This window comes from Hippocampus zosterae, chromosome 15 (genome assembly GCF_025434085.1).
Source record: "Hippocampus zosterae strain Florida chromosome 15, ASM2543408v3, whole genome shotgun sequence".
Taxonomy (NCBI): Eukaryota; Metazoa; Chordata; class Actinopteri; order Syngnathiformes; family Syngnathidae; genus Hippocampus; species Hippocampus zosterae.
The window spans coordinates 2024038-2051621 of NC_067465.1; the positions used below are offsets into that span (position 1 = coordinate 2024038).

The 27584-nt window shown below is 44.8% G+C and overlaps 1 protein-coding gene across 1 annotated transcript in view; it reads left to right on the plus strand.

The window, feature by feature from the left end:
• LOC127615869 (leucine-rich repeat and immunoglobulin-like domain-containing nogo receptor-interacting protein 3) overlaps positions 1–19893 on the plus strand; it is a 28240-nt gene extending 8347 nt beyond the window's left edge. Inside the window, exons 2-4 of the mRNA XM_052087217.1 lie at positions 12339–12942; positions 13879–14622; positions 15990–19893. Of these exons, the coding sequence (XP_051943177.1) occupies positions 12388–12942; positions 13879–14622; positions 15990–16559 (1869 nt within the window). The 5' untranslated portion in view covers positions 12339–12387 and the 3' untranslated portion in view covers positions 16560–19893. The remainder of the gene's footprint in view (positions 1–12338; positions 12943–13878; positions 14623–15989) is intronic.
• Positions 19894–27584: the final 7691 nt, after the last annotated feature.

The window sequence follows — 27584 nt, forward strand, 5'->3', positions numbered from 1 at the left end:
GCTATTTTCAATTTGCGCTCGTTTTTTTTTTTTTCTTACCACTTCTGCTCTTACTTTGGATTGTTCCACCCATACCGGTTCACTCGCCATCACGGGAAGATGGAACCCATTCTTCATCCTCTTGTCCTTGGGAAGGACTGCATACGAGGCAGACGAGGGGGGGGGGGGGGGGTGGAGGTATGTGTTTTTTTTTCCATCTATGTGTGATATGCGCGCATCTGCCCTCTCCTCAGTTTCTTTAAAGGCTCGCACTTCTCCCAGTGCAAGTCCCCAAGGTTGTCATGGTGATTATAGATGCTGTTTTGCAGCTTTCCACGGAATAGTTTTTTGCGCACACAACACGCAGAAGACGCATTTCAATTATTTTTTTTTCCGCCACATTTAATGTCATACTCAAAATGATGAATATTTCCTGTCTTGCCACATAACTAACTGTTGGATTCTATATAGTGGCTGGTTGACATCTTGGTCCTTTGGAAATAATTGTCAAAAAAACACCTCTTGTGTTTGCCATTCAAGTTTGGTCTTGTGTCATTGATTAAGTTGCCCATCCTTGCTCGTAGAGGAGGAAATATCACGCACAAAGACGTGGATGCACACGTGGATGATTATTCTCCACTTCCTGGGGCATCATTGAAAGTTTTCCGCCATGACCTCCCTAAGAGGCAAAGAGCAAGCGCGATGAGCATTAGCAGGAACAAAAATGAGAGAGAGAGAGAGAGAGAGAGTCCTTGAATTTTTATTGTTTGGACCACGGGGGGGAACTTCTTGTCTTCAATAGCTGAGCCCCACTAATACCTCTCAGAGCTCAAGGACCCCGGTACTCAAATAGTCCCTCCTCCAGGGAAGTTCTTCTTCCTTCTCTCACTTTATGTCGACTTTTTAAGGCAAAGTCATTTGATCAATCAGTAGCTAAGTATTGCTCTTATCCGGGTTTTAGTTCGACATGACATTCCTGCAGCCAGCTCCAATTCTTTCAGAGCAGCGGCTTGTAACCAGAGGAGAAATAAATGTCTGTTATCAGTTATCACGACTGTCATCGGGGCTCCTCTGACAATTGGCATTTAATGGAGTATTTAATTACCCAAATGAGGAAAAGCTCAATAGAAAATTACGAAATGAATATATTTAGGATGCTAGCAACGGTTAAGCTTTGCAATGAGTTTGACATTCGCTGCCTGGAGTGGTTTCCATGCCTGGTAGTGTCTAGGAGAAAGAGTCCGAGTTGCAAACCCAAGCCCAAGGAAAGCGGAACTGGCCTCAAATGTCGATGCCAATAGCTTTAAATTGTGGACATGGATTAGCTGATTGCTTCCGTCACTGCGGCGTTCCACTTTATAGTGGTGATAACATCACCAGGCTGCTGTCAGTCACAAATGCAGCCCTTCCCCTTGGCAGACCAATCGTTCATCACCCCGAGCGCTCATCACCCTCTCTCCCCCCCACTGCTTCGTCCTCCTTTTAATCTCTCCATCTTGCCGATTTTATGGGAGGGTTTTTTTTCTATTTACCTTCTGGCTCCTCCAGCATCTTTGCTTAACTGTTTTCCTGACCTTTCAAGAAACTTCCTCCCTGGGGAGCCACTCACCGTCTTCTCAGGCTCGGCGGTGATCTGGTTCTTTTCACAGTTCTGCCGTGTTTACAACACTCATATACTTAATCCCTTGTTTCACTTTGGCTGTATGTGTCTGCGTGTTTATGTGTTGGGTTTACACGTCCTCCTCTAAACACCGGAAGCGGTACGGTACACAAAAAGATGAGGAGTTTCACAATTGACTTAGTAATCTGAAATCAAAGTGATATTAGTCATTCGCGGAGGACAAATAATATATGAGTATCATTACATTGTCTGTCTACATGTGCCGCTTCAGCCTTTGTGTTCAATGACCATTTGCCGGAAGGGTTCTAAAATGTATTTATGGTGTTTTACATTCTGCGTTAGCATTAAATTTGTGGAGATACTTAAGGTGGAGTTGCATGGTTATTCGAAATATACAACGTGTAATTCTCTTCATTTTACGTCGAGTTTGACGGTAAACTCCAACTGGTAGCGACAAAAACCAGCTTGATGCATCTTTTTTTTTTTTTTTTTCCAAATGATTGTTTACAATCTGCCAAACTGCTGCTTTGTTGTGTTGTGAGTTCAGTTGAGTTTGCTCCCTGTCACTCATATCTTGAATTTTTGTTTTCAAGTCAAAGCATAAAACTGGCCAAGTCACTAGGCTAGTATCTCGAAACACCCGTAAGTTGGGTCACCCGTATGTCAAGGCACCAAAGGATCGTCCACTTCTTAAATGAAAATGTGATTACTCTCCATGCTCAGCAGACGGTATCTCCTCCCCCTTCCTCCGTCCTGCATTAAACTCCCTTTAAAAAAAAAAAAAAATAACAGTATGACATGAAATCAACAATGTAATCTTGTAGAAAACATAATGTTGTAAATAACAAAATCAGACCTAAAAAAAAAACTTTAATGACATTTGCATTCACACAGCTGTAAAAACCGTGAACATAAATGGCCGTCATCAAGCCCAGCGCCTTATAGAGCGCAAACTTATGAGCTGTCAGTGTTGCACAACTGCAATCTCCCACCAGCGATAATACAGCACTGAGGCTTTTGTTTCGTCTGTACAAAAGAATCCGGCCTCCCTTCCATATCTCTCCTTGTCACCCCCCCCCCCCCCCCACCCCCACCCATCATTGTCATCCTTCCATTTCCCTTTATTTATTTATTATTATTATTTTTTTCAACCCTCATCTCTGGTTGTCTGTCTTTCCTTTCTTGTCATCCTAGCCCCCCGGATGCTCATAAAAGAAGCGGTTGGTGACAGCCCCCATTGGTTTGCGTGGGTAGAATCCGAGAAGCGGCCAGCCAATCAGAAGCCGTCCTAACAGGGTCACCATTATCCATAAAGGAATGCAATTACCCTGCCATGCATGTGGATGTCATGCTCGCACCGCTACCTGCACATTTCCAGTCTACGGTCCAAAGCCCTTATCGCAGGTTATTCAACCCCCCCCCCCCCCACCTCCCCCCGCTCTTTCATTTTTAGATGGCCTTCTTGCATTTGGGTCAAAGTCATGTGAACATTGTCGTCACACATTCTTCCTTTTGTGAATCCGGCACCATGTCGCTCTTCAAACGCCATGAAAGCTTTCACACTTCATTCCGCCCCCTCCTGCTCATCTCCCCCTCACCCCCCACCCCCTGCCACCATCCCCCTCAGGCTTTACTTGTCACAGGACTAGGACTGAACAATTAATCAAGTTCAGATCGACATTGTATTATTATTATTTTAAGTGTCTTGTGCACTCAATGGAAGAAAAAAAAAAAGATCTCGGTTGGAGTTCTTGCCGTAAGCTTCAGCGTTATCGAGCTACCGCAGGATTTGCAGCGGAATGAGGGCCGGGCTTAATTTGCATCATTAAATTGCAGACTAGCTCTGACCTTCGTCCATCATTTGTGACTCATTGCCTCCGTTTCATCCATCACACTCTCTCCTTTCCATCAGATGACAGGCAGATGTTTGCATCGTGTTTCCGTGACACGACCCGCGCTGGTTTTATTCGCTGTGGCATATCAAGGAGAACGCCGGACGTCTTGCTTGTCACATATCCAATCAGCAAGAATATAGAATTAATTTCTTTTGTTCTGACTCTAAGGGAGTGTAGAAATACAAGGTCGACATGGAGCAGTTTCCTTTCAGGCGAAACATCTCTGAGGGGCGTGGGGGGGGGGGGGGGGGGGGGGGGGGGGGGGGGGGGGGGGGGGGGGGGGGGGGGGGGGTGGGGGGGATTTTGGAGGCACCTTGGCTATCATGTGAACTGTGTCCAAACGTGATTTCACTTCCCAATCGCCAGCCTCTGGGATGGCTGCTCCGTTTTGTTATCAGGACCCTCATTAGCCTTCAGACAGGAAATGGCCTCCATTTATAACCCTGTCTCAACCTTTGTAACCATAACCAAGATGGCAGAGGTTTGCTTTTTTTTTTTTTGTTACTGCAATTCACCTCATCTATCATCTTACTCCACAACTGACTTTTTAAAAAATGAGTCTAAACATCTCGGGTTTTTTTTCCATTCAGCAAGCGGACGTGAATATGAAAAGATGAAACAGGAAGTTGCAGGAGTTGAGGACTTCTCTTGTAGTTTCTGAATCACTGCACAACAAAGTAATTCCCATTCCGATTTGACGCTGTGGAAATGTTGCGGCATTCATGATTATTAAGCTCTTACTCCTCCCACATGCTCTAAACACATTTAAATGTCTTGGAAAACACAGAGAAAAAAAAACATGCATAGAAAATACTGTCATGAAAGTAATGTGTGTGTGTATGGTCATGTGACATTAAGAGGCGGGACCTGGTTGGGTGATGTGATGATATCGACCAATAAAACGATTTTAAAAAAAAGAAAAAAAAGAAGCAGAATAGTTGGGACACGAACGATGAACAACGTTAGGGCTTTTTCTTAACAAACCCGCCCCCTCTCCCCCACAGAGTTGTTTAAGGGAACCTGTCATTATTTTTTTCCCACGGCGAGCAAGATTTTCTGACACACGAGCTACATAATTAACGAACCATCTCAATCCACACCAGTAATAAGGCCAATGATATCCCGGAGGGTGAGACTAATTCAGTGCACGTCATATTGGATGTCACTCAAAAAGATTGCTGTCTGCTTAAGTTTTTTAATTTTTTTTAAAAATCCCATCTCTGATGGGTCACTTTTGATTAAATATCGGATTTATAAATAAAGTTCATCCGCCTTCTTTTATTACCTCTTTGGTCCCGTCAATAATCCGACAATGGCTTTACTCGTCACCCCAAGATCAACAATTACTGTTTCGCACTCAATCGTTTGGCCTCGATTGAGGATTTAGCCGTTTTTAATGACTTGTAAGTCTTTTCTCATTGTCCAATGTCCAGCTAATTGTTAACTGTTTTCCGTGATCGGCTTTGGCCTTTTCTGGGGCTTGTCGGTTCATTGACAAGCTCATGCGAGGTGCCTGTGACATCATACACGTTAAAACGCAGCTAAATTTATCGCTAACGTGTGGGTGACTATTGTAAACTAATCCGCTCCCCTTTTTAGCCGCTGGTATGCCACCATCATGTCTGCCGACTAAGCCAAAGAGATCGTTGCCCCCGGAGCTTTATAAACGGTGTGACCTATGAACCTTCAGGGTCACGTGACTTCATTAGGACCTGGATGGTGGAAAGTGTGATGTCACATGGTTACAAATAGCGCGCGTGGATTACGGTTGAGATTTGCAGTCTGAGAGGGGGTGGCTGGAAAATCCAAAGGCCTAACACCCGAGAAGACAAAGAAAATCATTAGCTGCTTGGGGAATCATTTTGGAAGATTTAAATTCCTCCACTCTGCGCTTGTGCCCTAGTTTCACTCATGGAGTCTGTACATATTGTTGTCTACCCAGCTAGGAGGTTAAAATAATTTGTTGTTACATTGAGGCTTGCATTTATAGTGCTGCGTTGGCGCCTCCTTTACCAAATCAAAGGTCCATTGTTTTCTCCTCATACAAAAAAAACGCAAAGCATCTTGGCGGTGCAAGTGTGTTATTCCCATCTCTGCCAGTTGACTTTGTGTTATGGGGTCGTTACGGCTGAATCGTCGGCGCAAAGCAACAGATGGGAACTTACGTTCAAATTGGCTGCTCCACTTTTGAAGAGAACAAACAACACTTGGAATAATGCACTCGGTCCTGCCGTGTTTTGTTTTTCCCTTTAAGCCAGCCGTTCCCGCTGCATGGGACTGATTGAAGCGCTCTCAGATGTCAAAAAATGAGAATGTGTAGAACTACATGTTGCATTTTGGATGCGCATGGCGCTGAAATGATTCCGAGGGGGGGGGGGGCATGTTTTCAAACCAGAATTTCTTTTTGAATGATTTTTTTTAAACAATCGGCAGTGACTAGCAATAACATGATGATATGCATAAAAAGGATGTTGATCTGAGTTTTGAGTAGTGGGTGGTTCCAGTTCTACTGCGAGCATGCACAAACAAACATGCACCAAATCGCCCGCCCACACACACACACGCACACACGCCAGTAAACAAACAGCAAAAAAGAGCATTGTTGTCATGGTGTTACAAGTCTTGTTAACTGGTATTTGAAAACAAACGGTGGAGCAACACATGTAGACAGACAATATAACAATACTTACGTGCAAATATATTTTATCCTCTGCAAAGAACGACTACTGCAGAGGCGTGACTGTCTATGGATGTTTGCGGCTGCATTATCGTGCCCACGGGTGGCCAAAGCACACACCCCCGAGGAAACATCACACATTAACACTTCATTACTGTAAAAAAAAAAACACATTCCAAATATTTGGGGGGATTTTCCATTTATTTATTTGTTTTTGGTGAGACTTGATGAGATTAGAGGCATTTTAATTCATTTTAAATGAATGATGATTTTTGATACGGGTGTTTTCAGTTTCCAGTCATGGAATTAATTGGGCACCACTGTATACATATATATACACACAGTATATTGTCTATTTGGTGTGGTATTTGTCAGATTTGTTTAGTCTTGTGGGGTTTGAGCTCAGCCTGGTTTGACTCTGTTTGTTGTGCTCATCTCCGTTCCTGTGCGACTCGCAAGCCACGCGTCTTGCAAGTCGGCCGTGATGCCTGCGAGACGAGCGAAGCTGTGCGTCTTACTGCTGATTAGCTGTTGGATGCCTTTCACCTCAGATGAGCGACGGATTTCAGCCGTCATCGTGTTAGAGGTGGTGATTGGACGGTGGAGCAAGATTTTTTTTTTTCGCAAGCTGTCTTGATCATGAGACGTCAACCTCTGTGTGTGAGTGTGTGCATGCAGCCATCAAGCAGAGGGTTGATGCATCCCCGGCGCATGCTGCTGTGTGTTGTTAGTCTCGCACACAAGCCAAAGACACGAGTGAAATTTTTTTCACGACAAATATTGCATCAGAAGGCCATAGTGTTTTCTGACTTTTTGCTAAATGGTACAGGAAATGCCATATTTTTTTTATGAGGTCTCTTAAATGAAAGTAGAAAGTCAACACTTCAATCACATTTTGGCAATTTCATTTCAAATGCATTGCGGTGCCCGTTAAAGGTAAAAAAAAAAAAAAAAAAGCTCTGTCAATGCCCAAATACTTTGCGTGTGCTTTTGTCGTACTTGCATTCATGACACACGCAGGACCTGCTCTAAATAGCAGCTGTTGTCGTTACAAAATGGCCTCTGTAACATCAGCTAGTACTTTTTATTGATTGTCTCACTGGCAGGGATCTTTAACAGCCTCGTTGGCTGTAAAGCCATGTTATGAGCGACTGTAGCCGTGCGCGGCTGCTGTTTACAGACGCCCATTTTTTTTTTGCACCCTCACACCAGCGAGCGAGAGGAATTCCATTTCGTTTTCTCCGTGGTAAACTGTGACTTTGTAAGGGATTGGAAAGTCCTTGCAAAAACACGCTCTTTGGGCATGCCAAAAAGGACGGCCTTGTAATATTTTTCAAGCTAGTTTTGTGTAAAGGGAATCTTTGTGAAAGCAAAAAAAAAAAAAAATCGCCGTAATTGTCAATTGCCATGTCCACCATGATCTAATATGAGACGACCGTACAGTGTTTTAAAGTGGAGTAAAATACGGTCCACTATATTGCATCATCTGGACTCTTCCAGTCGCATTATCAACATGCCAAATAAAATGAGTGACCTGCATCAGAGTAGCGTGGCACGGATACAATATGAAACCAGATCACGTTTTGATGGTTGTAATTGTCTTTTGGATTTGTAGCTCTGATCAACGAAAGGTCAAACTTGGCCGTGTGTCAGTCTCAATCAGTTCACACTCGCTGGCTGTGTGACTCACAGTTCCTAGAGGAGGACGAAGGAGCTCCAAGCTTGCGTGACTCCTAGCATCAGCATCATCAAGATGATCAACATCGGCCCGTGTTGCAAACGGCTACGATGTCTGTTGTGGGCGATACAGTGGAACCGCTGAAGAGTCATTTTTGATTTATTAAAAAAAAATATTCCGATTAAAAAATTGACAAACTACCCCTTCGAGTAGGACAAAACTCCCATTTTACTTGATACATTACTGTATAGTTTTTATACATGGGTTGACTTATTTTTACACTTGTGTGACAAGATGTTACCTAAATTGTTGTCAGTCTGCAACCGTTTCGGTCGTACTGTGGATCTTTGATGTCAGGGCTTCCCCTGTATTTCCTGAAATGAAATAAGATCGCAAAATGAGCATTTTGCATCAGTCACGACGTGCAATTAAAAAAAAAAACAACCTAAAAACTGTAATAAAACCTTTATTACAGATTTGTCTTACTGTTTATTGTGCATGTTAAATTGCTCCATGTACAGCACTTTGTATGCAGCGATGGCTGTTTGAAAGTGCTCTCTAAATACTGTTGACTTGACTTGACTTGACTTGACATAAAGCTGTCAGTTTTGTCTGTACGAACTACAGTACATCAACCGACTTTTAAGACCTTGGAGTTCTGGTCACATGATGTTTGCAGGCTGATCCCTGAGGTACTGCGATGTCTTTTTCAGTCAATGGCACGTTGGATCAAAACGATGGCTTTTGCATCTTCATTCATACTCCACACATGTTCATATCAATGGGAATAACTCGTTTAGACTAGTGGGGGGTGAGGGAGGGGGGCACATCGTGCGTATTTTGAAGACGATTTTTGACTTGACATTAAATGTGTTTGTGTGAGGGGTACAGACAAAGCTGAAGCAGAGGATCACTCTGATGTGTGAGCCAAAGGTAAAGCCGAACAGTGAACATCGATGACCTACAGTATTTATGCTCTCTCTCTCTCTCTCTCTCTCTCTCTCTCGGGCAGACGGCAGTCGTATATTTTCTCCTCGAGCATTTTGAATAACTATTCCGGCTGCTGCCATTCCATTTGTTCCTCTTCACCGGCTGATTTAGAGTCGAGCAAAAATACTGTCATCCCCAAATCCGCTCCTACGCAATGAATAAATGAATTCCTTTTATTCCCATTATTCCTTATTTTGTGCTCACTGGATAGTAGAGTCTGGTAGCCCTTAGCGCAATCTGCTTCGTTTACTTTCTGGGATTTGTCGATGCTAATTCGCTGACGTCTGGTCCAGTAATTAACAGTCAGCAGCGGTGGGAAGTGAGGGCGTATGAATAATTCGTTCTTGTTCTCAAATCGAATTTTTCTGATCGTATACCGACTGTATTTTACTTGTGTAGGCCTATTTATTTTTTTCTGACATTTATTTCTTTTTATTTTTTTTACTTTTGCTCCCTACATTTTGAAAACAGATGAGTGCCCCTCTGCGGGTCAGCGTGTGTGATGAAATGTGTGTGTTCCGGATCCTTGTCTGCCATGGAGTCGAGCTGTAAAGGACCTTGTCTTTCGCCAATGTCGGCTCACTGATTCATGCTGTGACTCTGCCACTTAGTGAGAGGATAATGCTTCGGGGGCATTTGGAGACCACATCGCGTAACTTTCAAATGTGGAACATGTACACACACAAAAAAAAACCTGTACTGTGTACACAACCCCTGACAAACGTAAAGAAAAGGTGATACGGTGCACGCCTGGCATGCACGTAGTTCCTCACACTGCAGAGGTGCAGGGTTCAATTCCAGCCTTCGTGCGTGGAGTTTTTATGTTCTCCCCGTGCCTGCGTGGCTTTTATGCGGGTATCTGTTTTTCTCCCACATTCCAAAAAACATGCGTGGCAGGTTCATGGAACCCCCTTAAATTGTCCCGAGGTGTGATTGTGTGCATGAAAGGTCGTTCGGGGGGTGTCACTGTAAATGATAACTGGCAAAGGAACGATGCAGGTAGTGCAGGCCCGTTGACGATTGGATTCATCGCCGCATAAATGCACGTTTGTTTACGAGCCGTCTGCGTTCCAATCGCGGGCTGTGTTCCAAGCAGAAGCAGCGGTTTGCTGTTGTGCGGTTGCGGTCTTATTGAGCTGTTGCTTCTTGACAGCTCGAAGCTGAGTCGTCGCTGAGAACTGGGTCAGTTTGAGCAGCCGTCTCCAAAGCCACCCTTTGTTTTGTCTCTGAGCGAAAAATGGAAAACTGTGCCAGTTTAGGGGCCCGAGCTTCAACATTTGTGTGTTTTGGTTTATTTATTGACTTTTTTATTTTTCAACCCCTTTGTAGAACTGAGGAACAGTTCTGTCGTCAGGCTTGTACTAACTCTGGGGGATTTATTGCATGTGTGATAGCTTTTCATTATTGCATTATTTGAACCATCGTACACAAGAACATGACGATTTTTGTTTTGTTTTGTTTTTTTCGCCATTCATGTACAATCGAACTTGAAAGTACACCATCAGAAGGCTAAACAGGGTTGGCTGGAAACAGACATACTCCGCTTTGCAAGTAAAGTATTGAATTATATCACAGAGTTACGTATATCTATAGATAATGAGGAAAACGGTTTCCGATTTTTAATGACTGGCCAAGGCGGCCCGGTAGTCCAGTGGTTAGCACGTGAGCTTCACAGTGCAGAGGTACCGGGTTCGATTCCAGCTCCGGCCTCCCTGTGTGGAGTTTGCATGTTCTCCCCGGGTCTGCGTGGGTTTTCTCCGGGTGCTCCGGTTTCCTCCCACATTCCAAAAACATGCGTGGCAGGCTGATTGAACACTCTAAATTGTCCCTAGGTGTGAGTGTGAGTGGTTGTTCGTTTCTGTGTGCCCTGCGATTGGCTGGCAACCGATTCAGGGTGTCCCCCGCCTACTGCGCGGAGACGGCTGGGATAGGCTCCAGCACCCCCCGTGACCCTAGTGAGGATCAAGCGGTTAGGAAGATGAATGAATGACTGGCCAAAGGCCCGGGATTTAACTAGAATCCATTTTCTCATCTCTACATTGAGAAAAAAAAAAGTTAACTGTATCTTTAACCGTTTCAGGGACAGCGGTTACTACAGTGGATAGCTTAACATGTTGTCAGCGTACAGGGTGCATGAAAGGAGAGTTTACTGGAAAATGACGACTATAAGTTCCATGAAACGGAGCATTTATAAACTTACCCATCTTGCAAACAAAAAAAAGAAAGAAATGTCAGTCTGGTGCCCGTATTGTCTGTTCTCGCATGATATGATTGAGTAAATAATACCAAATTATTTGAATATTGCCGTTTGTCTGCGCTGGCAGAGAAGCCTTTGTTATTAAATTCTGGGTGCATATTATTTCTGTGACTCGCACTCAAGCATTCTCGCATGAAATAACTCTGACGTTAATGCCTGGCCTGGTAGATGTAATATTTGAGTAAGCAGGCTAGAGGCTCGGATTTTTTTGTCCCCCCCCCCCCATGTGTTTTCAAACGTGACGCTCTTCAATTACCGCATTAGCATGCTTGCAAATAAGAACCAAAGCTCCCTTTTTGGTCTCGAACATCCTCATACTTGTGTTTGTCATTAGTGGCACCATTGAGTGGCCGACAAGCTTAAATATTGTATTTTTAGAATAGAATAGAATAGGGGGGGGGGGGGGCGCACTGGAGTTTAGATACCACTAAGTGATCTTTAAAAAAAAAAAAAATCAGCCTTTTTGAGAGTTTCAAATTCCGAGTTGCCTTTTTCTTTGATCGAAGTTGAGCGACGCCGAGTCGTTCGAGATCTTTTACCCAGCGATGGCTGCGTCCACGTCGAAAAGAGTGTGTGGGAGGGATGGACAGCTTGCTGGAAGGATCGTTCAAGCTCAAGTGATTCATCTCCCCCCCCCCCCCCCCCCCCCCCCCGGTGCAAGGAGGAAGAAAATGACTTCCAATTGGTGGCCGGTAAAAGGCCTCATCCTACGCAACGCAATGCCTCATCGCCCACCTGACCGCTAGTCGAATCTGACTTGAGTCGCTGACTCCAAGTACTTCTCCTCACAGCTCAAACGGAGCGCCTTTCTTTTCTGGCATCGCGCGAATGCCTTTGTGGATGCGCGGTGATGATAAATTCATTGTGTTTGTCAAAATGGAGCAGGCAGTCTCCGTGCAGCAAGGAGAGCGAAGGAAGATATACGCGTACATGTATAAATAATGCGGCTGCGAAAAGCTCCCGGTGTCCCACTTCCCCTGTCAAAAGCCGTAGATGAATTAGTGAAATGACAAATTATCTTAAATATCTTTAAATGGATTCACGTCGCCCACGGGAGCCTGTCGGTAGTATTTTAAAGCCGTGTCGCGATACGCGGCGAATCTCCTCGGCTTTCGGTCTGATATTACTTAAGCCGCGGCTAAGCGTGGATAATTTACCGCGGAGTGGATGTCATTTTTCCAAAAGTCTTCTCTCAAGAGTATCTTTACTCACTCCTGTCTTCCCCTCTCTTTGTCGTACAGGTGCAAGTGACCCTGCCTGCAATAGGCGAGAAGTCCCAGGACCAGGGCCATGATTGGCTCACCTGGCCCTGGTGGGCGTGCCTTAGTGCCAGGGCCAAAGATGTGGCGGGCGGTCCTGGCTGCTTCTCTGGTCGCCGTCTTAACTTTGACATTGCCGGGAAGTAGCCGGGCCTGCCCGCCGCGTTGCGAGTGCTCGGCTCAGCTGAGGTCGGTGTCGTGTCAGCGGCGGCGGCTCACCAACATCCCCGAAGGCATCCCCACCGAGACACAACTCCTGGATCTCAGCAGGAACCGACTCCGATGGGTGCAGGCCGGCGATCTGGCTCCGTATCCCCGGCTGGAGGAGGTGGATCTCAGCGAGAACCTCATCGCCACGTTAGAAGCCAACTCCTTCGCCAGTCTGCCCAATCTTAAAGTGTTGAAGTTGAGGAGCAACCAACTGAAGTTAGTGCCCATGGGGGCCTTTGCCAAACTGGGCAATCTGACCAGCCTGGACCTGAGCGACAACAAGATTGTGATTCTATTGGACTACACCTTCCAAGATCTGAAGAGTCTCAAACACTTGGAAGTGGGAGACAATGACCTGGTGTATATTTCCCACAAGGTAGTCGTTGTGATTTGAATGATTGCACGAAACAAACCATTTGCAGTTCCTTCAATGAACGATGTGCGAACGCGTGGGAGATTGTTGACGATAAAAAATGGAAAGATTCGATTTAGCGTATTACATGCCCTGTGATTGGCTAGCGACCGGTTCAGGTTGCCCGAAGACAGCCGGATTGATATCGCAGGACACCGCGGCAAATAGCCCAAACGCCTGGCCTCAAGCCTTGCGCTTGGCACGGCGATCTGATTGGATGCGTGGAAAGTATTTCAGGCATGGCCGTGGCATCGTTGCTACATCACTGATTTTCTGGCAAAGCCTGGCACATACATCGAGAAGTCCCAACTTGGTGCGACCAAGGCAATGAAAAGCCCAATTGTCAGATGTCTCGAAGGATTATCCTTAGAACGATTTTTCATTCCTCGGTATGTGCAGTAAATGATTGGTGCTGGCAAATTTTAGATGTTCAATTTATATGGCATCATTTTTAAAATTTTTGGTATGATAGTTCCAAGCTGGGGCAGCCCGGTAGTCCAGTGGTTAGCACGTCGGCTTCACAGTGCAGAGGTACCGGGTTCGATTCCAGCTCCGGCCTCCCTGTGTGGAGTTTGCATGTTCTCGCCGGGCCTGCGTGGGTTTTCTCCGGGTGCTCCGGTTTCCTCCCACATTCCAAAAACATGCGTGGCTGTTAGCTGATTGAACAATCTAAATTGTGCCTAGGTGTGAGTGCGAATGGTTGTTCGTCTCTGTGTGCCCTGCGATTGGCTGGCAACCGATTCAGGGTGTCCCCAGCCTACTGCCCGAAGACAGCAGGGATAGGCTCCGGCACCCCCGCGACCCTAGTGAGGATCGAGCGGCTCGGAAGATGAATGAATGAATGAATGAGTTCCAAGCTGTCTTAAAGCAAACCACTTACATTGACCACGTCTTTCTCAGGCATTCTCAGGGCTACTGGGACTGGAAGACCTCACCATAGCTCGCTGCAACCTGACGTCCATCTCAGGGCAGACCCTGTCCTACCTGCGCAGCCTGGTCACCCTGCGCCTCCATCGCCTCGGCATCACGGCTCTCGAGGACCAGAACTTCCGAAAGCTCTCAAATTTGAGAGGTCTAGACATCGATCGCTGGCCATACCTGGAGTACATCTCGCCTCTTAGTTTCCAGGGTCTCGATCTCCACTGGCTCACCATTACCAACACCAACATCACCTCCGTCCCGTCCGGTTCCTTCAAAAACATGGTGCATCTAACCCACCTCAACCTTTCCTACAACCCCATCGCAACACTGGAACCGTGGGCCTTCAGAGACTTGCTGAGGTTGAAGGAGCTCATCATGGTCAGCACAGGTTTGATGACGGTGGAGCCCCACGCCCTCGGAGGTCTCCGTCAGCTTCGGGTCCTCAACTTCTCATCCAATGACCTGCAGACTTTGGAAGAGGGTTCCTTCCACTCTGTTAACAGTCTGGAGACGCTCAGAGTGGACGGGAACCCTCTCATGTGTGACTGCCGTCTGTTGTGGATCCTGCAAAGGCGCAAGACCCTCAACTTTGACGGCAGAGTGCCGGTGTGTGCAGGGCCCGCGGGGGTGCAAGGCGTCAGCCTGAGTAGCTTCACTGATTCCGCGCTCTTTGATCACTTTACGTGCCAGAAACCTAAAATACGCAACCGCAAGCTCCAGCAGGTAAGCCAGTATCATAATACCCGGTCTGCACAATTTCTCAGCTTGACTAGTTTGGTTGAATCAGAGGCCACGCTGTCGTATCCTGACAAAATATTGTTGGGGGCAGCGTGTTGAGCTAGCGGTTAGCACATCTGCCTCACAGTTGTGAGGATCAGGGTTCCAACTTGTGGCGTTTGCATGTTCTCCTTGTGCTTGAAAGGATTTTTTCGCTCCGGGTGGTCTGGCTTCATTCCACACTCAAAATTGCCTTGTAAAAGGTTTGTTTATATGAGCCTTGAAATTGTCCGGCAACCAGCCAATGGTGGACACATCCATCGCCTGTTGCGAACATTGACAAGCCACGAGTAACTGACGCAAACTTGGAAAATGGTACACAATCAGGGGTGCGCATTCGTGGTGCGCCGGTGCGCATGAGCACTGGAAATTGAATGTTGCGCTCCAGTTCAAGTCTGGCATTGTGCTTTTTGCATCTTACAAATAGGTCAGACCGGCTTTATTTCAAAGTCAATTTAAATGCCACAACTACACGAAAAGGGATACCTTCAAAATAAAAGCTAAACACCCAATACCGTACATAGATAACAATGCCTTACTCGGCTTTAGTTAGTCCTTATGGCGCGTCGCGTACTAGTCTGTAATCAACCATTGTGGCGGGTGGCATTATTAAGCTAGCTCCCCACTAGCGCTACATTCTTCGTGAGACTGCGGCCACTGCGTGCGTGAGAGCCGCCGGCGAGTCGTTAATCTCCGCGTTGCTCCGCCGCGGCTTCGACCATCCGTCAAAAGCGGCCCGTGGTGCAAAACGAACTGGACTGTAGGACGGCTGCCTTAGAGAATATTTGCTAAGTAAGCTACCGTCCCGTACTGCAAGTCGAATGGGGGCAATTAATTGATCGAAGCGGCCGTGCAACTCAATTGTGTGTAACATGGCTTTAAGATATCCTTTATTAAGATAATTATGCCGTTGTTTTGATGTGCATCCTTGTTCATCAAGATCATTAGATGCCACAAAATGGCGGTACAGTAAAGCACTAGTTTTCAATTAGACAGGGCTATGGCCTGTCTAAATAAAGCTCCCCTGCCCCACGTCAACATAGTTCTTTGACACTTAGATGCCACAAGAGGGTGATCAAGTATATTTTTGATACAAGACAAGGCGTTGGCTGAATATGTGAGGTTTTTCAGCGAATAGCATAAAATAGCCCCCCCACTACCACCAAAAAAAATGAGAAGCAAACCATGAATCCACGGGGTGACGCTGTGGAGATTTCTCTGGCACGTCAGTTGTTGGTTTCATACATTTTGCAACGTCAACTGATTCTCATTTACTAGTCAGTTTGTTGCTTCCCCGCATCTTTTTTTCCCAGGTGACTGCTCGAGAGGGCCAGCCGGTGAATTTCCTCTGCCGCGCTGAAGGAGAACCAGCGCCCGCCATCATCTGGATATCCCCGCAGCGTCGCCGGATCACGGCTAAAAGCTCGGGCCGCATCACCGTTCTCCCGAGCGGCACCTTGGAGATCCGCTACGCCCAGCTCGCCGACAGCGGGACGTATATCTGCATCGCGAGTAACGCCGGGGGCAACGACACCTACTTTGCTACGCTGACAGTACGCAGTCAGCCACCGGATGGCGCCTCGGCTTTTTTTCTCAATCGCTCGCTGTACGGCGGCGAGTTCTTCAACGACACAAACCTGAATAGCACTCGGGTGTTCCTCAAATTTACCTTGGACTTGACAACCATCTTGGTCTCCACGGCAATGGGTTGCATCACCTTTCTGGGGGTGGTCCTCTTCTGTTTCCTGCTCTTGTTTGTCTGGAGCCGAGGACGCGGCCAGCGCAAGAACAACTTCACGGTGGAGTACTCCTTCCGCAAATCCGAGCCCGTCACGGGGAGCTCTTCGGGAGGGACCAGGAAGTTTAATATGAAAATGATATGAAACAACGCAGCCAGGGGTCCCTCTGGGGAGGCATAAGCACGTCTCAAAAACGTGTTTGACACGCGCAAACGCACACAGCCATTGAATCGCACCCAAAAAAAAGTTGGAGTTATGTTGAAACAGGATTGGATCTGTAAAAAAAAATCAAAAAATCAAATCATGCCGTGAGAAAATACAAAAGTGATGGAAATGAAAGTGCCGGGCATTTTTCATGCTTTTATATCAATTACAGGAATTGCAAAAATCGGCTGAACTATTAGGACAAGAGTGGTCTCGTTTCTGGTTTCATTAATGGGGGAATTAAAAAACAAAATCATCTTAATGTTTATTTCAATTTCCCGTAGCTGCTCTTTTGCAATTTGATAAATGAAAAAAAAAAGACGACTTTTCATTCATAGATTTTTTTTTTTGGGGTTGTTGTTTTTGGACGCCATGTTTGCGTCAGACTGTCCGTTGTCCACCCCTGACTTCTACACGGGTTAAATCCTTCATTAATGTTACCATTTGTAAAATGTACGTAGACCATCTGAAGCGATACAAACAACTTTTACAAAGAATCTTTGAGATTGACAAAACCAAAAGAGGATTGGGCTTTCGATTGCGACATTAGCTGTGTGAGTTTGGGACGAGCACGCTGGCCAGCGGTTGTCATGGCGCTCTGTGAAGCATGTGCGCTTTGACTCCAAGTCAAGCCCCTCTGCGGACGGAACGCCACGGCAACCGATACGGACCGATGTAGGAGAGAGTGCGGGCCGACTGGGTCGTTTGCCACAAGTGACTTTGTGGCTCAACGAAAAAGGATGGAGAGCATTAAAAGCCAAACGCGTCACCTGCCAATCGACAGGCGAGCGGTGCTCTTTTGTCCCCCCCTACCCCCCCGCCCCCTCCAGCCTTTGTCCCGGCTCTCTGCTGCGTTGGTGGACATCTGACCTTCCAAGCGTTGCCAGGGGGGGAACAGCCTGGATGGTTGGCACCTACTCAGAGGCAGACAGAGGACACGCAGCAGTCGACACACTGACACATGCGCAATCGTTCGCACACGAGGAATGACGACACCTTGCAGTACATGGACAGATTTCCCCCCCCCCCTCAGGAAAAGCCAAATTATTATAGTGGGTATCTGCTCAAATATTCCAGCAATAGTCTTTGTTGAGTCATGATGATGAAATTCAGTCCCCCCGAGGTAAAGCCGATGTACATTTACGCATGACGAAACCAAGCCAGAGCAATCGCGGTTGCTTTGATGAAGTATTTTAAAAGCCATGCGGCAAACAGACTTTAATTAATGCAGCGATTAACTTAATTAATTAATCTCCTAGCGCCATTCATTAAATCCAACCATAATCGCATACAGCGGATGGAAAAAGGTCACGTTTCGAATGCCATGTTTGTGTGATATGAATAATGAGACCAAGGGAAATTTGTTTAAAAGCTTTTCCGCCTTAAATATGACTTGTACGTTTCAATAGAAAAAAAAAGGTCTGATTTTAGTGAGGGGGCAAGTAGGATGAAAAGTGATCAGGGAACTGCAAGAATTTCTCGCAAGTACTGGCTGTTTTATTGACATACTTTTTATTTATTCTTTATTTTTATTTCTGTTATTTGTTACTGCAATGTTCGTGTGTCATGTTCTACCAGAGAGAAATTCCTTGTGCGTTTTTTTTAATTACATACTTGGCCAGCACAGACGGTTATCATTCTGTCACCTTCGTTCATTCTTCTGTTAGAAAGCAAAAAAAAAGAAGAAAAAAAATGTCCGGAAAGGCAAACGAGAGCATCAGAATTTCTTTGGCGTTAATCAGAGACACCTCAAATGGTGGCAGCTGTGTCCTTGTCCTGACTCTCATTTAATGTGACTTTGAATGTGTTCGCATCATTATGAATGCAGTCACATCATTAGTTATATATAGGGGGAGGGGGGTGCAGACTTGTGCAACCACATTATCTCCGGCTTTTCAATTGAGTCCATATTATAGGTCGTATAAATGGTTGGAAAAGTTTTGAAATGATTGCTCTTGGTCTACTGATATATATTTTGGTGATATCGCATAAAACTGGCATTTGAACGGGGGGGGGGGGGGGCGCGCGCGCCTTCCACAGCCACAGGCACACCACCAAACTCTGTCTGCTCTTTGTCTGTCTCTGTGATGGCCTGTGTGCAAATGTCTCTGCCTCTCCTAGCCCAGTGCATCCCCCCTACCTCCCCCCCCCCCCCCCACCTTCCCCCATACACCCCACTGGGTCCTCCTTTTGGGAGGGGTCCCTGGCTGGAGACCGTGGATACAAATGTAAATGAAGTTGTGTTAACCTTACCCACAACATCTGCATTGTGCATTGGAAAGTCGTACTGTGCTTTTTGCGAGTAGCTTTTCACGGAGCCGCTCTGTGGTTTCTTTCTGTCGTTCGTCCTCCGGTTTTGATTTGCTCGTCTTTCGTCATCCGTGATGAACCCTTTTCGATCTCCCGCTTCTTCCGTTGGGGCGGGGGGGCGTTCTGTTCTCAACACATACCTGAGTTCCCTTGACAGCAAGTTAGGGTTTTGGTGGGCTGAGATTGGCTGGAAAAAAATGTTCTAATCCGTCCATTTTCATTTCTGCTAATCCTGCTGAGGCATTGAAACCCAATGTTCAAGTAACATTGAAATGATTTTAGTGGAAGACACTACGCAAGAGAAAACGACATCCCTCCTTCAGTAAGTTTTTGGCAAATGAGGCATTTGTCATTTTAAAAATCAGGAATTAATTCCGTTTCGACTGCTCATGGAAACACAAGAATATCAACCTATCCGACGCTTTGCTATTTAGAAGTCGCCGTACGCTAACCATCATGTTTACGGCCAAGTTAATACGTAACTTGACATTCACGAATGAGAAACGGATCAACTTTCCGTAGTCCAATTGCCTTCCCGGTGTTAAGAACAGAACTGCCCCGTCATGGGTATTTCCTCTTGTTTATCAAGCCACTCGTGTTTCCATTCGTCCGTATTCCTCAGTGAGAATTAGGCTTAGAAGACACCAGGAATGTCCCGTAGTGATCTGCGATGGTGTTATTGTTGTGTGCACACGAGTCATAATATAAGAGTAGGTTAAAAGGGTGTGTTTTATCGTTATCGTCCTTCTCTGTTTTTCCTCCTCTTTGCCATCTTCCTCCCTCCCCGGGCATTTTGGCACCCTCCTCGTTGACGCATTTCTTCTACGGTTCACAGTATTAGGCTGGAATGTGGTTGTGCGGTAGTAGACAAGTGTTCCGTGTGGTTGTTGAGTCAAGTGTCGTCATGTTAGGAATAGTGGATCTTTGGAACGCTATTAAAGCACTTGTTAGATGGGTAAAGTTTTTTTTAAATGGAAGGGGTGACCCAGGTTTCCTTAAATGAAAAACAAAAAAAAATCCCGCCTTCTTCTCCCAAAACATGACTGGGAATTTCCTCCTGTGCACTGGGATCATTCACTGGAGTGAGTATGCGGTTTTATTGACAGATTTCTTCTCATATGCACTCCGGCTTGAAAAAGACGTGACCGCAATCCAAGTCGATATTATTTGCTGTTGCGACGGTGAGATTTTATTCAAGGATAGAAAGCTCTCATATCCCAAGAAATGTTTTCGGCTTCATTTGCCCGTTTTCTACTTGCCAAGCCTGTGAATCAACACTTTCTGATTATTCCCTCCATAACCATCGAGTACCTCGAAAGCCCGAGTCATGGCATCAGTCTACGGCTCGATTCATCTCTGCTGTGATTCCACAGAAAAAAAGGCTTAGCGCCGCTCCCCCTCATCGCACCCCATTTGCCTCCTCCGGTTTGCCCTTGCCTGAGGTTGGTTTATCGTCGTTGAGATGCTCCGTTTACAGCAGCAGCAGCAGCAGTCTCGCTATTGGGAAATGTTCCAAAGGGAAACGCTTCGGAAATGCCCACCAAAATAAGACAAACACACACACACACACACACGCTGTAGGACTGCTATTAGTTAAAATTGAATTTTTTTTAAAATTCTGGTTTCAAGACTGAACTTGCCTAATTAAAAAAATAATAATAATTGCATTTGAAATACTCTTTTTGGAGCAGAATGTAAGATTTGAACATCACCTTTGGGCCTTTCATCATTACATCTGCGTAAAACTGAAAGAATCTTCACTCCAGCTCCCACAGCTGCAATTTTGATTGGATTAGACTTGAGTCGCATTACCATAGCTGAGGGGGGTGTGGAGGGGGGGGGGGGGGCAGCTTGGGTGATTACTCAGCCTATTAGTCACATTTCCATAACAGACCTCTCAGAACCAAAGTGCCATAGAAATAGCCGAGGCCCTTATTGCCACAGAAATATGAGCCATCGTGGAAAATAAGACACCGGATGCAAATGACTGAGTGTAATTGTCAACTTCAACAGTTATTTCAATTTTGTCATATGAAACTGTGATGATTGGAATTTGTCCAGAACATTTCCGGCAAACGTTCCAATGTGGCAGTACAGTCCTGTGCTAACCCCAAGTGGTCACTGAGAGTAACAGCCAGAGCGAGGGACGCCCCCCCCCCCATCCCCCGCCGCCGCTGCTGCTGCTGAACTGCCGTTGAGATGACAGCTTTCGTTTCTAGGTAACACATGAGACCAAAATTGACTGTTGTGATCATCGACTAGTCAGTGCTCAAATGATTTCCTCGCAGGCTTCCAATAGATCAGAAGCAACGCTTCTTTTTCCTCATTATCCTTACCGCCTACAAAACAATTTGTCATAGCGCTGGCGTGAAGACACACAAAAAAAAGCATCTTTCTCGTGTTGCTGGCCATGGGACTGACGATGCCAAGTGGATCTAAAAAGTCAACACACCCCTGTTCAAATGCCAGTTTTTTTTTTCATGAAAATTATATGACCAAGTTGAATGACTTTTAAACGTTTAGAATTAACCGATCACATTGATTGTTAGTAAATGTCAGATATTGGAGTCGTCTTTTCCATACATTTTTATCCGATCACACTTTCTAGCACACGTCTGAAGGTTTCTTAACAATGACTGGCATGTGGACCTGTTGATAATTCCATTTCTGTTCCAGAAAGGAGCACAAAACCTTCAGACTGCTGCCAAAAAGAGACAAAGTCAGGAAAAGCCCACTAGAACAGCTGAACTATATTTGAGGTTCATCAGCAGCACTTTATAAAAAACGTTGTGCAGACTTGTGCAACCATAACATCTCTCTCAAAAAGATTTAAAACGAGATTCCAGTTGAATTCTGCTGGTTATTGGTGGAAGGACTTTTTTTTTTTAAATATCACAAAAATCTGGCATTTGAACAGCGGTGTCTAGACTTTTTATATCCACCGTAATGCTCACATATGTTGCTGTTCACGTGGGATGACGGTAGGTTTACAATCTTAACATCCAGAGAGTTTTCTGAGGTGTACAGCGATAGACGTTTAGTATTCCAAGCATGCTGCTCGGTCTGATCAATGCTGTGTGGGGGACCAGATTATCAATGGCATACATTCATTGATCTACTGTAACTTGAACCACTGGAACAATTCATTTGACGGAGTGGGGTGTGTAAAAAAAACCTGCTTGGCACTCATTTCTAGGTTTACACATTACCTCTTAAAGTGAATCAAGAACATTTTTTTTATTTATAAGTTTATCCCCCCGCCCCCTCCCCCCGAAGGTCAAAAAGTGATGTAACACATTCTCCGATATTGATGGAATTACTGGAGCACTGGAATACAAAATAGACAATTGTGTCACATTACGCCGGGGTTTCTTATCCTGTCATTGAATTTTTCAGAATGCTTAAATATGCTTTTTTTTTCTTTTTCTTTTTCATGACAAATTTACATTGGCGCCTCTTGAATATGGTCCTTACTTCCTTAGACATGGATTGTGATTGCTCCAACTAACAAACATGCTGGCTCAAAATGAGCGATCATAAAAGCACAGGAGACTGTTAAGAGCCATTTGTGAACTCCCTGAGCACCCAGCGGTCTGATTAAAAAAAAAAAAGTGTAAATCCTTGAGTATGAAGAATGTACATATCGATCGATTAGCCATACAGTGTCATCCAATCTGTAGACTTTGTTGCCATGTCTGACAGAGGAAAATGACTGTTGACTGTAAATATTATAGGTATAGTCAGATTAGATTAGAGTGTAGTTATATAAAAAAAATCGCCCTTGTTTTGTTTTTTGTTTTTTTGTTTTCCTCCAGGGACCATGGCTGCTTGGTCTCACTGGGAAAGAAAACACAATAATGTAATAATCGCCAATAAAAACAAAACGAACAAGTTCTTTTTTCTGTTTCGTCATATGTTTTATATGCTGGCTGTCTTGTAAAGTATGTGCTTCTAGTCATAAAAACATGTGACAATGTCCGAAATGTGTCCGACTGTTCTCATAAAAGAACAACCGTCAGCTCACATGCTAACGTCCCATACAAAGAAGCTGGAAAAATAAGTAAAGCTGATTATGTGTCCAAGATAGAGAGATAGATCGACAGATCGAGCCGTGTAAATGAAAACAATACAAAAACAATACAGGAATGCGCAAGTGGTAGAACAGGTAAAAAATAAATAATAAAAATATAGTCATGGATATATAGATATGGATAAGATTTGTGTGTCTGTGTGTGTTATTAATGTTATATATTTGCCTGTTAGTTCGCACTGAACCATATAAATCAGTTTCATTTTCACACAAAAAAAAGTACTTTTTGTGAAAGATCAAATAAAATCAAATAAAATAAGAAGGCAGGTCACCTTTTACCTCGAAGTAGCGCATGATCTGCATTACCGGAAGTTGTTAGCGGTCACTCGTCTGCAGGTGTAGCTTGCCATTAGAGTTGTTGCTGTATTTCAGAGTTTAATTATTTTACTCTTCATTCGAAGTTCGTTTCATGTAGAATTCACCGATGGCACTGACAAAGAATGGGAATCCGGAGCGTCAGAAGAAGTTTTAAAACGCTACACGCACACGGTACAACAAGTGTGTCCCATACCTCCGCGTCAGGTTTCTTCTGAGGTAGGCGATTTCTTTTTCACAAACTCACAAACTATTTGTATCCACTTTATTATTCTGTTGAAAGGTAAGATCTTCGGTCAAAAAAAAAGGCTGGGCACCTCTGCTTTAAAAGTGATCGTGCATTAATCACACCTCGGAACAGCGATGACTTTTCGTATATTAAATGTCGCGTTTTTGTCGTGAGAAATACCTATCAGGCACCGTTTGCTCTTTTGTTCACGTTTTGTTTTCCTTTTTATGGCATTTGCGGCTACGCTTCTTATTAAAGTTTAATTCGTGCCTGTATGCTTATATTTTCTCCGCCACCAGATGGCAGAAGAGCACCTCATTGGGAATCCATCGCCACAAACGAGACACAAGTCTGCTAATTGGTTGAATCTTTATTTTCTTTGTCAGTCCAAACACACGATGTGCCCTTGCGATTTCATTTCGGAATTATTTGTGAAGGCAGACAAATTGGACTTTTTTTTTTGAAGGAGAGATGAAGACAGAGGCTTGGCTCTCTGGGTAAGTACCATTCGTGTGTTGGGGGGGGGGGCGTGTGTCTTTGGATGTGTGTGCAGCCATTTGATCAAAGTCTTCGATTAGATGTCCGCTTAACATGTCAGAGCTCGGCTCCCTTCACAACACGCGAGAGGGCCCTGGGTGCCTCCTCCCGAAAAGGTCACTCTCCGTAGGTCAAAGGTCAACCCACACACATGAACACATCGCCCAGAGATCCGTCCTTCATCTTGCCTTTGCATCTCTCCTGTCCAGTTTCACTGCCCTCCTCCTCCATCAATCTCTCTCTCCCTCCCTCTTTTTTGTCTATTTGCTCTATTTGAAATTGATTGTCTCCTACCATCACAAAGACACTTGCTTCTGATTGATTGATTGGCTGCGGGAGAGGGGAGAGCACATCAACACGGTGGCTTCCACAGCTCTGAGGGGGGGGGAAACAAATGACGCCATTTTGATTCACTGGAAGAAGGCGCCTTTCAGCAGCAGCAGCGGCCCGGCCCGGCCCCCGTCTGTTTGTTTATACTCGGGCCAGCTCCTAAAGTAGACAAACATCCCCAAGCCATCGAATCGAACAAGAGATCAAATACAGGCGAGCTGAAATACAGCAACGTCACACAAACCCCACTCGCGTACCTGCAGGATTGGAAAAATGAATACATAAGTAAATAAATCAAGAGCCTTCGGACATGTACGTGGAGACTATTTCCACACAAGGGGGGGGTAACAAGAGACGAAAGGTCAGGGAAAGACACAGAACTGACGCTGGCAGGCATACTGATGGACAATTTATACAAATACATAAACACCACGTAAAAAGACATTTATCTTAAAGGAATGTATACTTGGAAACCGAACCCAGTCTTTTTTTTTTTTGTCTCACGCTCTCTCCCTCCCAACTCTGCAGCCTGTTGAGGTACACTTAATGCTGGAGTTTTAAATACACGTATATAGTATGCATGCATAAGGAAATGCTTGTCCCCTTTTCACAGAGCATAGATGACAGTCGCCAAACACAAAATGAGCCAAACGGAACAGTGTTGTTTCTTCATCATGAACTCATTTTATCTTGCACTTTATGATTCTGACTTCATCATACTTTTTGTCCAATTTTTTTTTCTTTCTCTCAAACAACACGGCGTGCAAATCTATACAAACAATAAATTAACTTGAAATGTCGACGCATTAAAAATCCCCAACACCGTTCTCGCTCCTTCCAAAAGAAGTCCTACTTAATACCGAGGATCATTTGTAGCATCGCTGCCATTGCCGAACATAAAGATGCAATGCAAAAAAAAAAATTTGAGGTATATCGAGATGATTCGTCTGCACTTGCCTGCTAATGTGCGATGCTACCCTGGACCGGTGAAACGTGTGTTTGCGTGGGAAGAAACGATAGGAAAAGAAAGGCTAGTGGTTCTTCTTTGGATGGGTCATTAGTAGGCCACGTTTCTGACGGGAGGAACTCGTGAGAGTTGTAAACAGACACAGTTATACACACATACATCCAGATTTCAAATTATCGGTCCTCAAAAATATGTACATGTAAGTAGTTGTGTGTGTGGTGAGAGCGAAATTCTATCATGTCTAATAAGTGAAAGATATGCAAAATATGATTGTAGGCAGAACATCATTGGTGATGTGATGCCTTTTTGTAGAGGTTCCTCTTTCACCCGTACACCCCCCCCCCCACCCCTTTGTTACGTGTGTTGTGTGTATTAGGGACCTAAAGACTGCTGATTTTTTTAAATTTTTTTTTTAATTTGCGTCGACTGTTATGTGAGGAAAGTTGAATGGAAACTCGCTTCATCGATGATGTCAATGCCGTTTTTTCACAACTATAAAGTGGTCCCCAACTTTTTGGGCACCACGGACCGGTGCTTTCACGTCGAGGCATCATTTCGGCCGACCGGCATGGAGACATAAAAAGAAATGGTTCAAAATACAACTCGCCATTTCGCTAATTGTAGCTGCGATTGGTAGTTGCCCCGCGCGTGCTTTTCTTTCAACGAGCTAACTGGTCTTAGCTTGTGTTCCGTAGCATAGCTCGGTAGAAAGTGGCAAGCTACAAAAACAAAACAAAAAAAAAGCATTTGTCTGATTCCATCTTTTCAATTTCACTTGTGCTTTTATTGTATTTGAGGATGGGACTTGCATGTTTTGCGCCACTTTTGGTCAAATAGCTTGCCGCATACAATCGGATTGTGTACTACAACAAGCGCTAACTCGTGTCGCAATATTAGCTGGTACGCGTTGTGACATGAACAAAGCTCTCGTTATCACACAGTTATTGTTGTCCCGATGCGTTATTTGATGTATTTCGGTGGCCAAGATGGTTTCCCTTTTGCGTCGCTGACCTCGTTCTTTGCTAACAGTCCCAACATACTGTCGCTAGCTGCAACTCGAATAGCCAAAGCTAGCGATACCCTATTTTTGTTTTTTTTTTTGCTTTGTACTGTCAGACCCATGAAAACTTTGCCGCCTGTAGATGGTCGCACTTTTTTTTTTTTTTTTTAAATACTGCGACAACGGCAACAGACAGGAGCGACGAAAGTCCCTTTATAATTTGGCCGACTGGATGACGACAAGACAAAACGCTGTAAACACTCGTTAGCCATTAGTCAACCTCAACCTTAAAACGTCATTTTAGAGTAGTAAAGTCAACTTAACTCATCGACGAATCATTCCATCCCTGGCGCGCGTGTTGTTGAGCAGTGCAACTCCCAATTGAAGGAAAAGGTGCTCAACTAACTCTTCCAGCGTCGCAAAGACCCAATCGTGTGTTTGTCACGTAATGTTTATGAAAATGAAAATGTGTGCATGCGCCTCCCGTTTTATATTCCGACGTATGCGTTTATCTCCAAGGTCCAGTGTGAACATGACACACTTGAAATATCTTTGGTATTCATGGCAAAAATCAAGTCCACGCTAATTCTGTGAGCTAGCCACACCCATAATTTGCCACCATTTGGAATATCTCAACTGATTTTTTTTTTTTAACCCTCAACGGCGGAGAGTGCCATGAAGAATGAGCCACCTCTGCCGCACCCTTTTTTTTTTTTTTTCCTTCCCGTCTCCTCACTTGTATGATTATCCTCCCGCTAGAAGATGCTACACAACTCGTGGCCACATACGTGGATCCTCACCACCTCACCAGCCCTCCGCGCACGCAAACAATTAAATAGATCCGCCGAGGAACGCAGTGACGGTCCAATTCAAAGAAGTCTAAAGATCAAGGAAGAGGTCCTTCACGTCCACAAAGTCCATCTATGTTGTATTCACAAAATTGCACAGTCACTCGAGGTATCCCTTCCTTGTCTGTGCATAGGATCAGTCTCTGACATGTTGATTCTTTTTTTTTTTTTTTGGTAATATTTTAACAAGGTGCTTTTTTTTTTTTTTTTTTTCCTTAAACATTATCAGCACAACATAGCACAATAGTCATGAAAGAGAAAAACCATGTGTCTATGGTACTAGATTTACCCGCATCAATATTAGGGAAGGGAAAGATAAAAAGCAAATAGATGGACGAG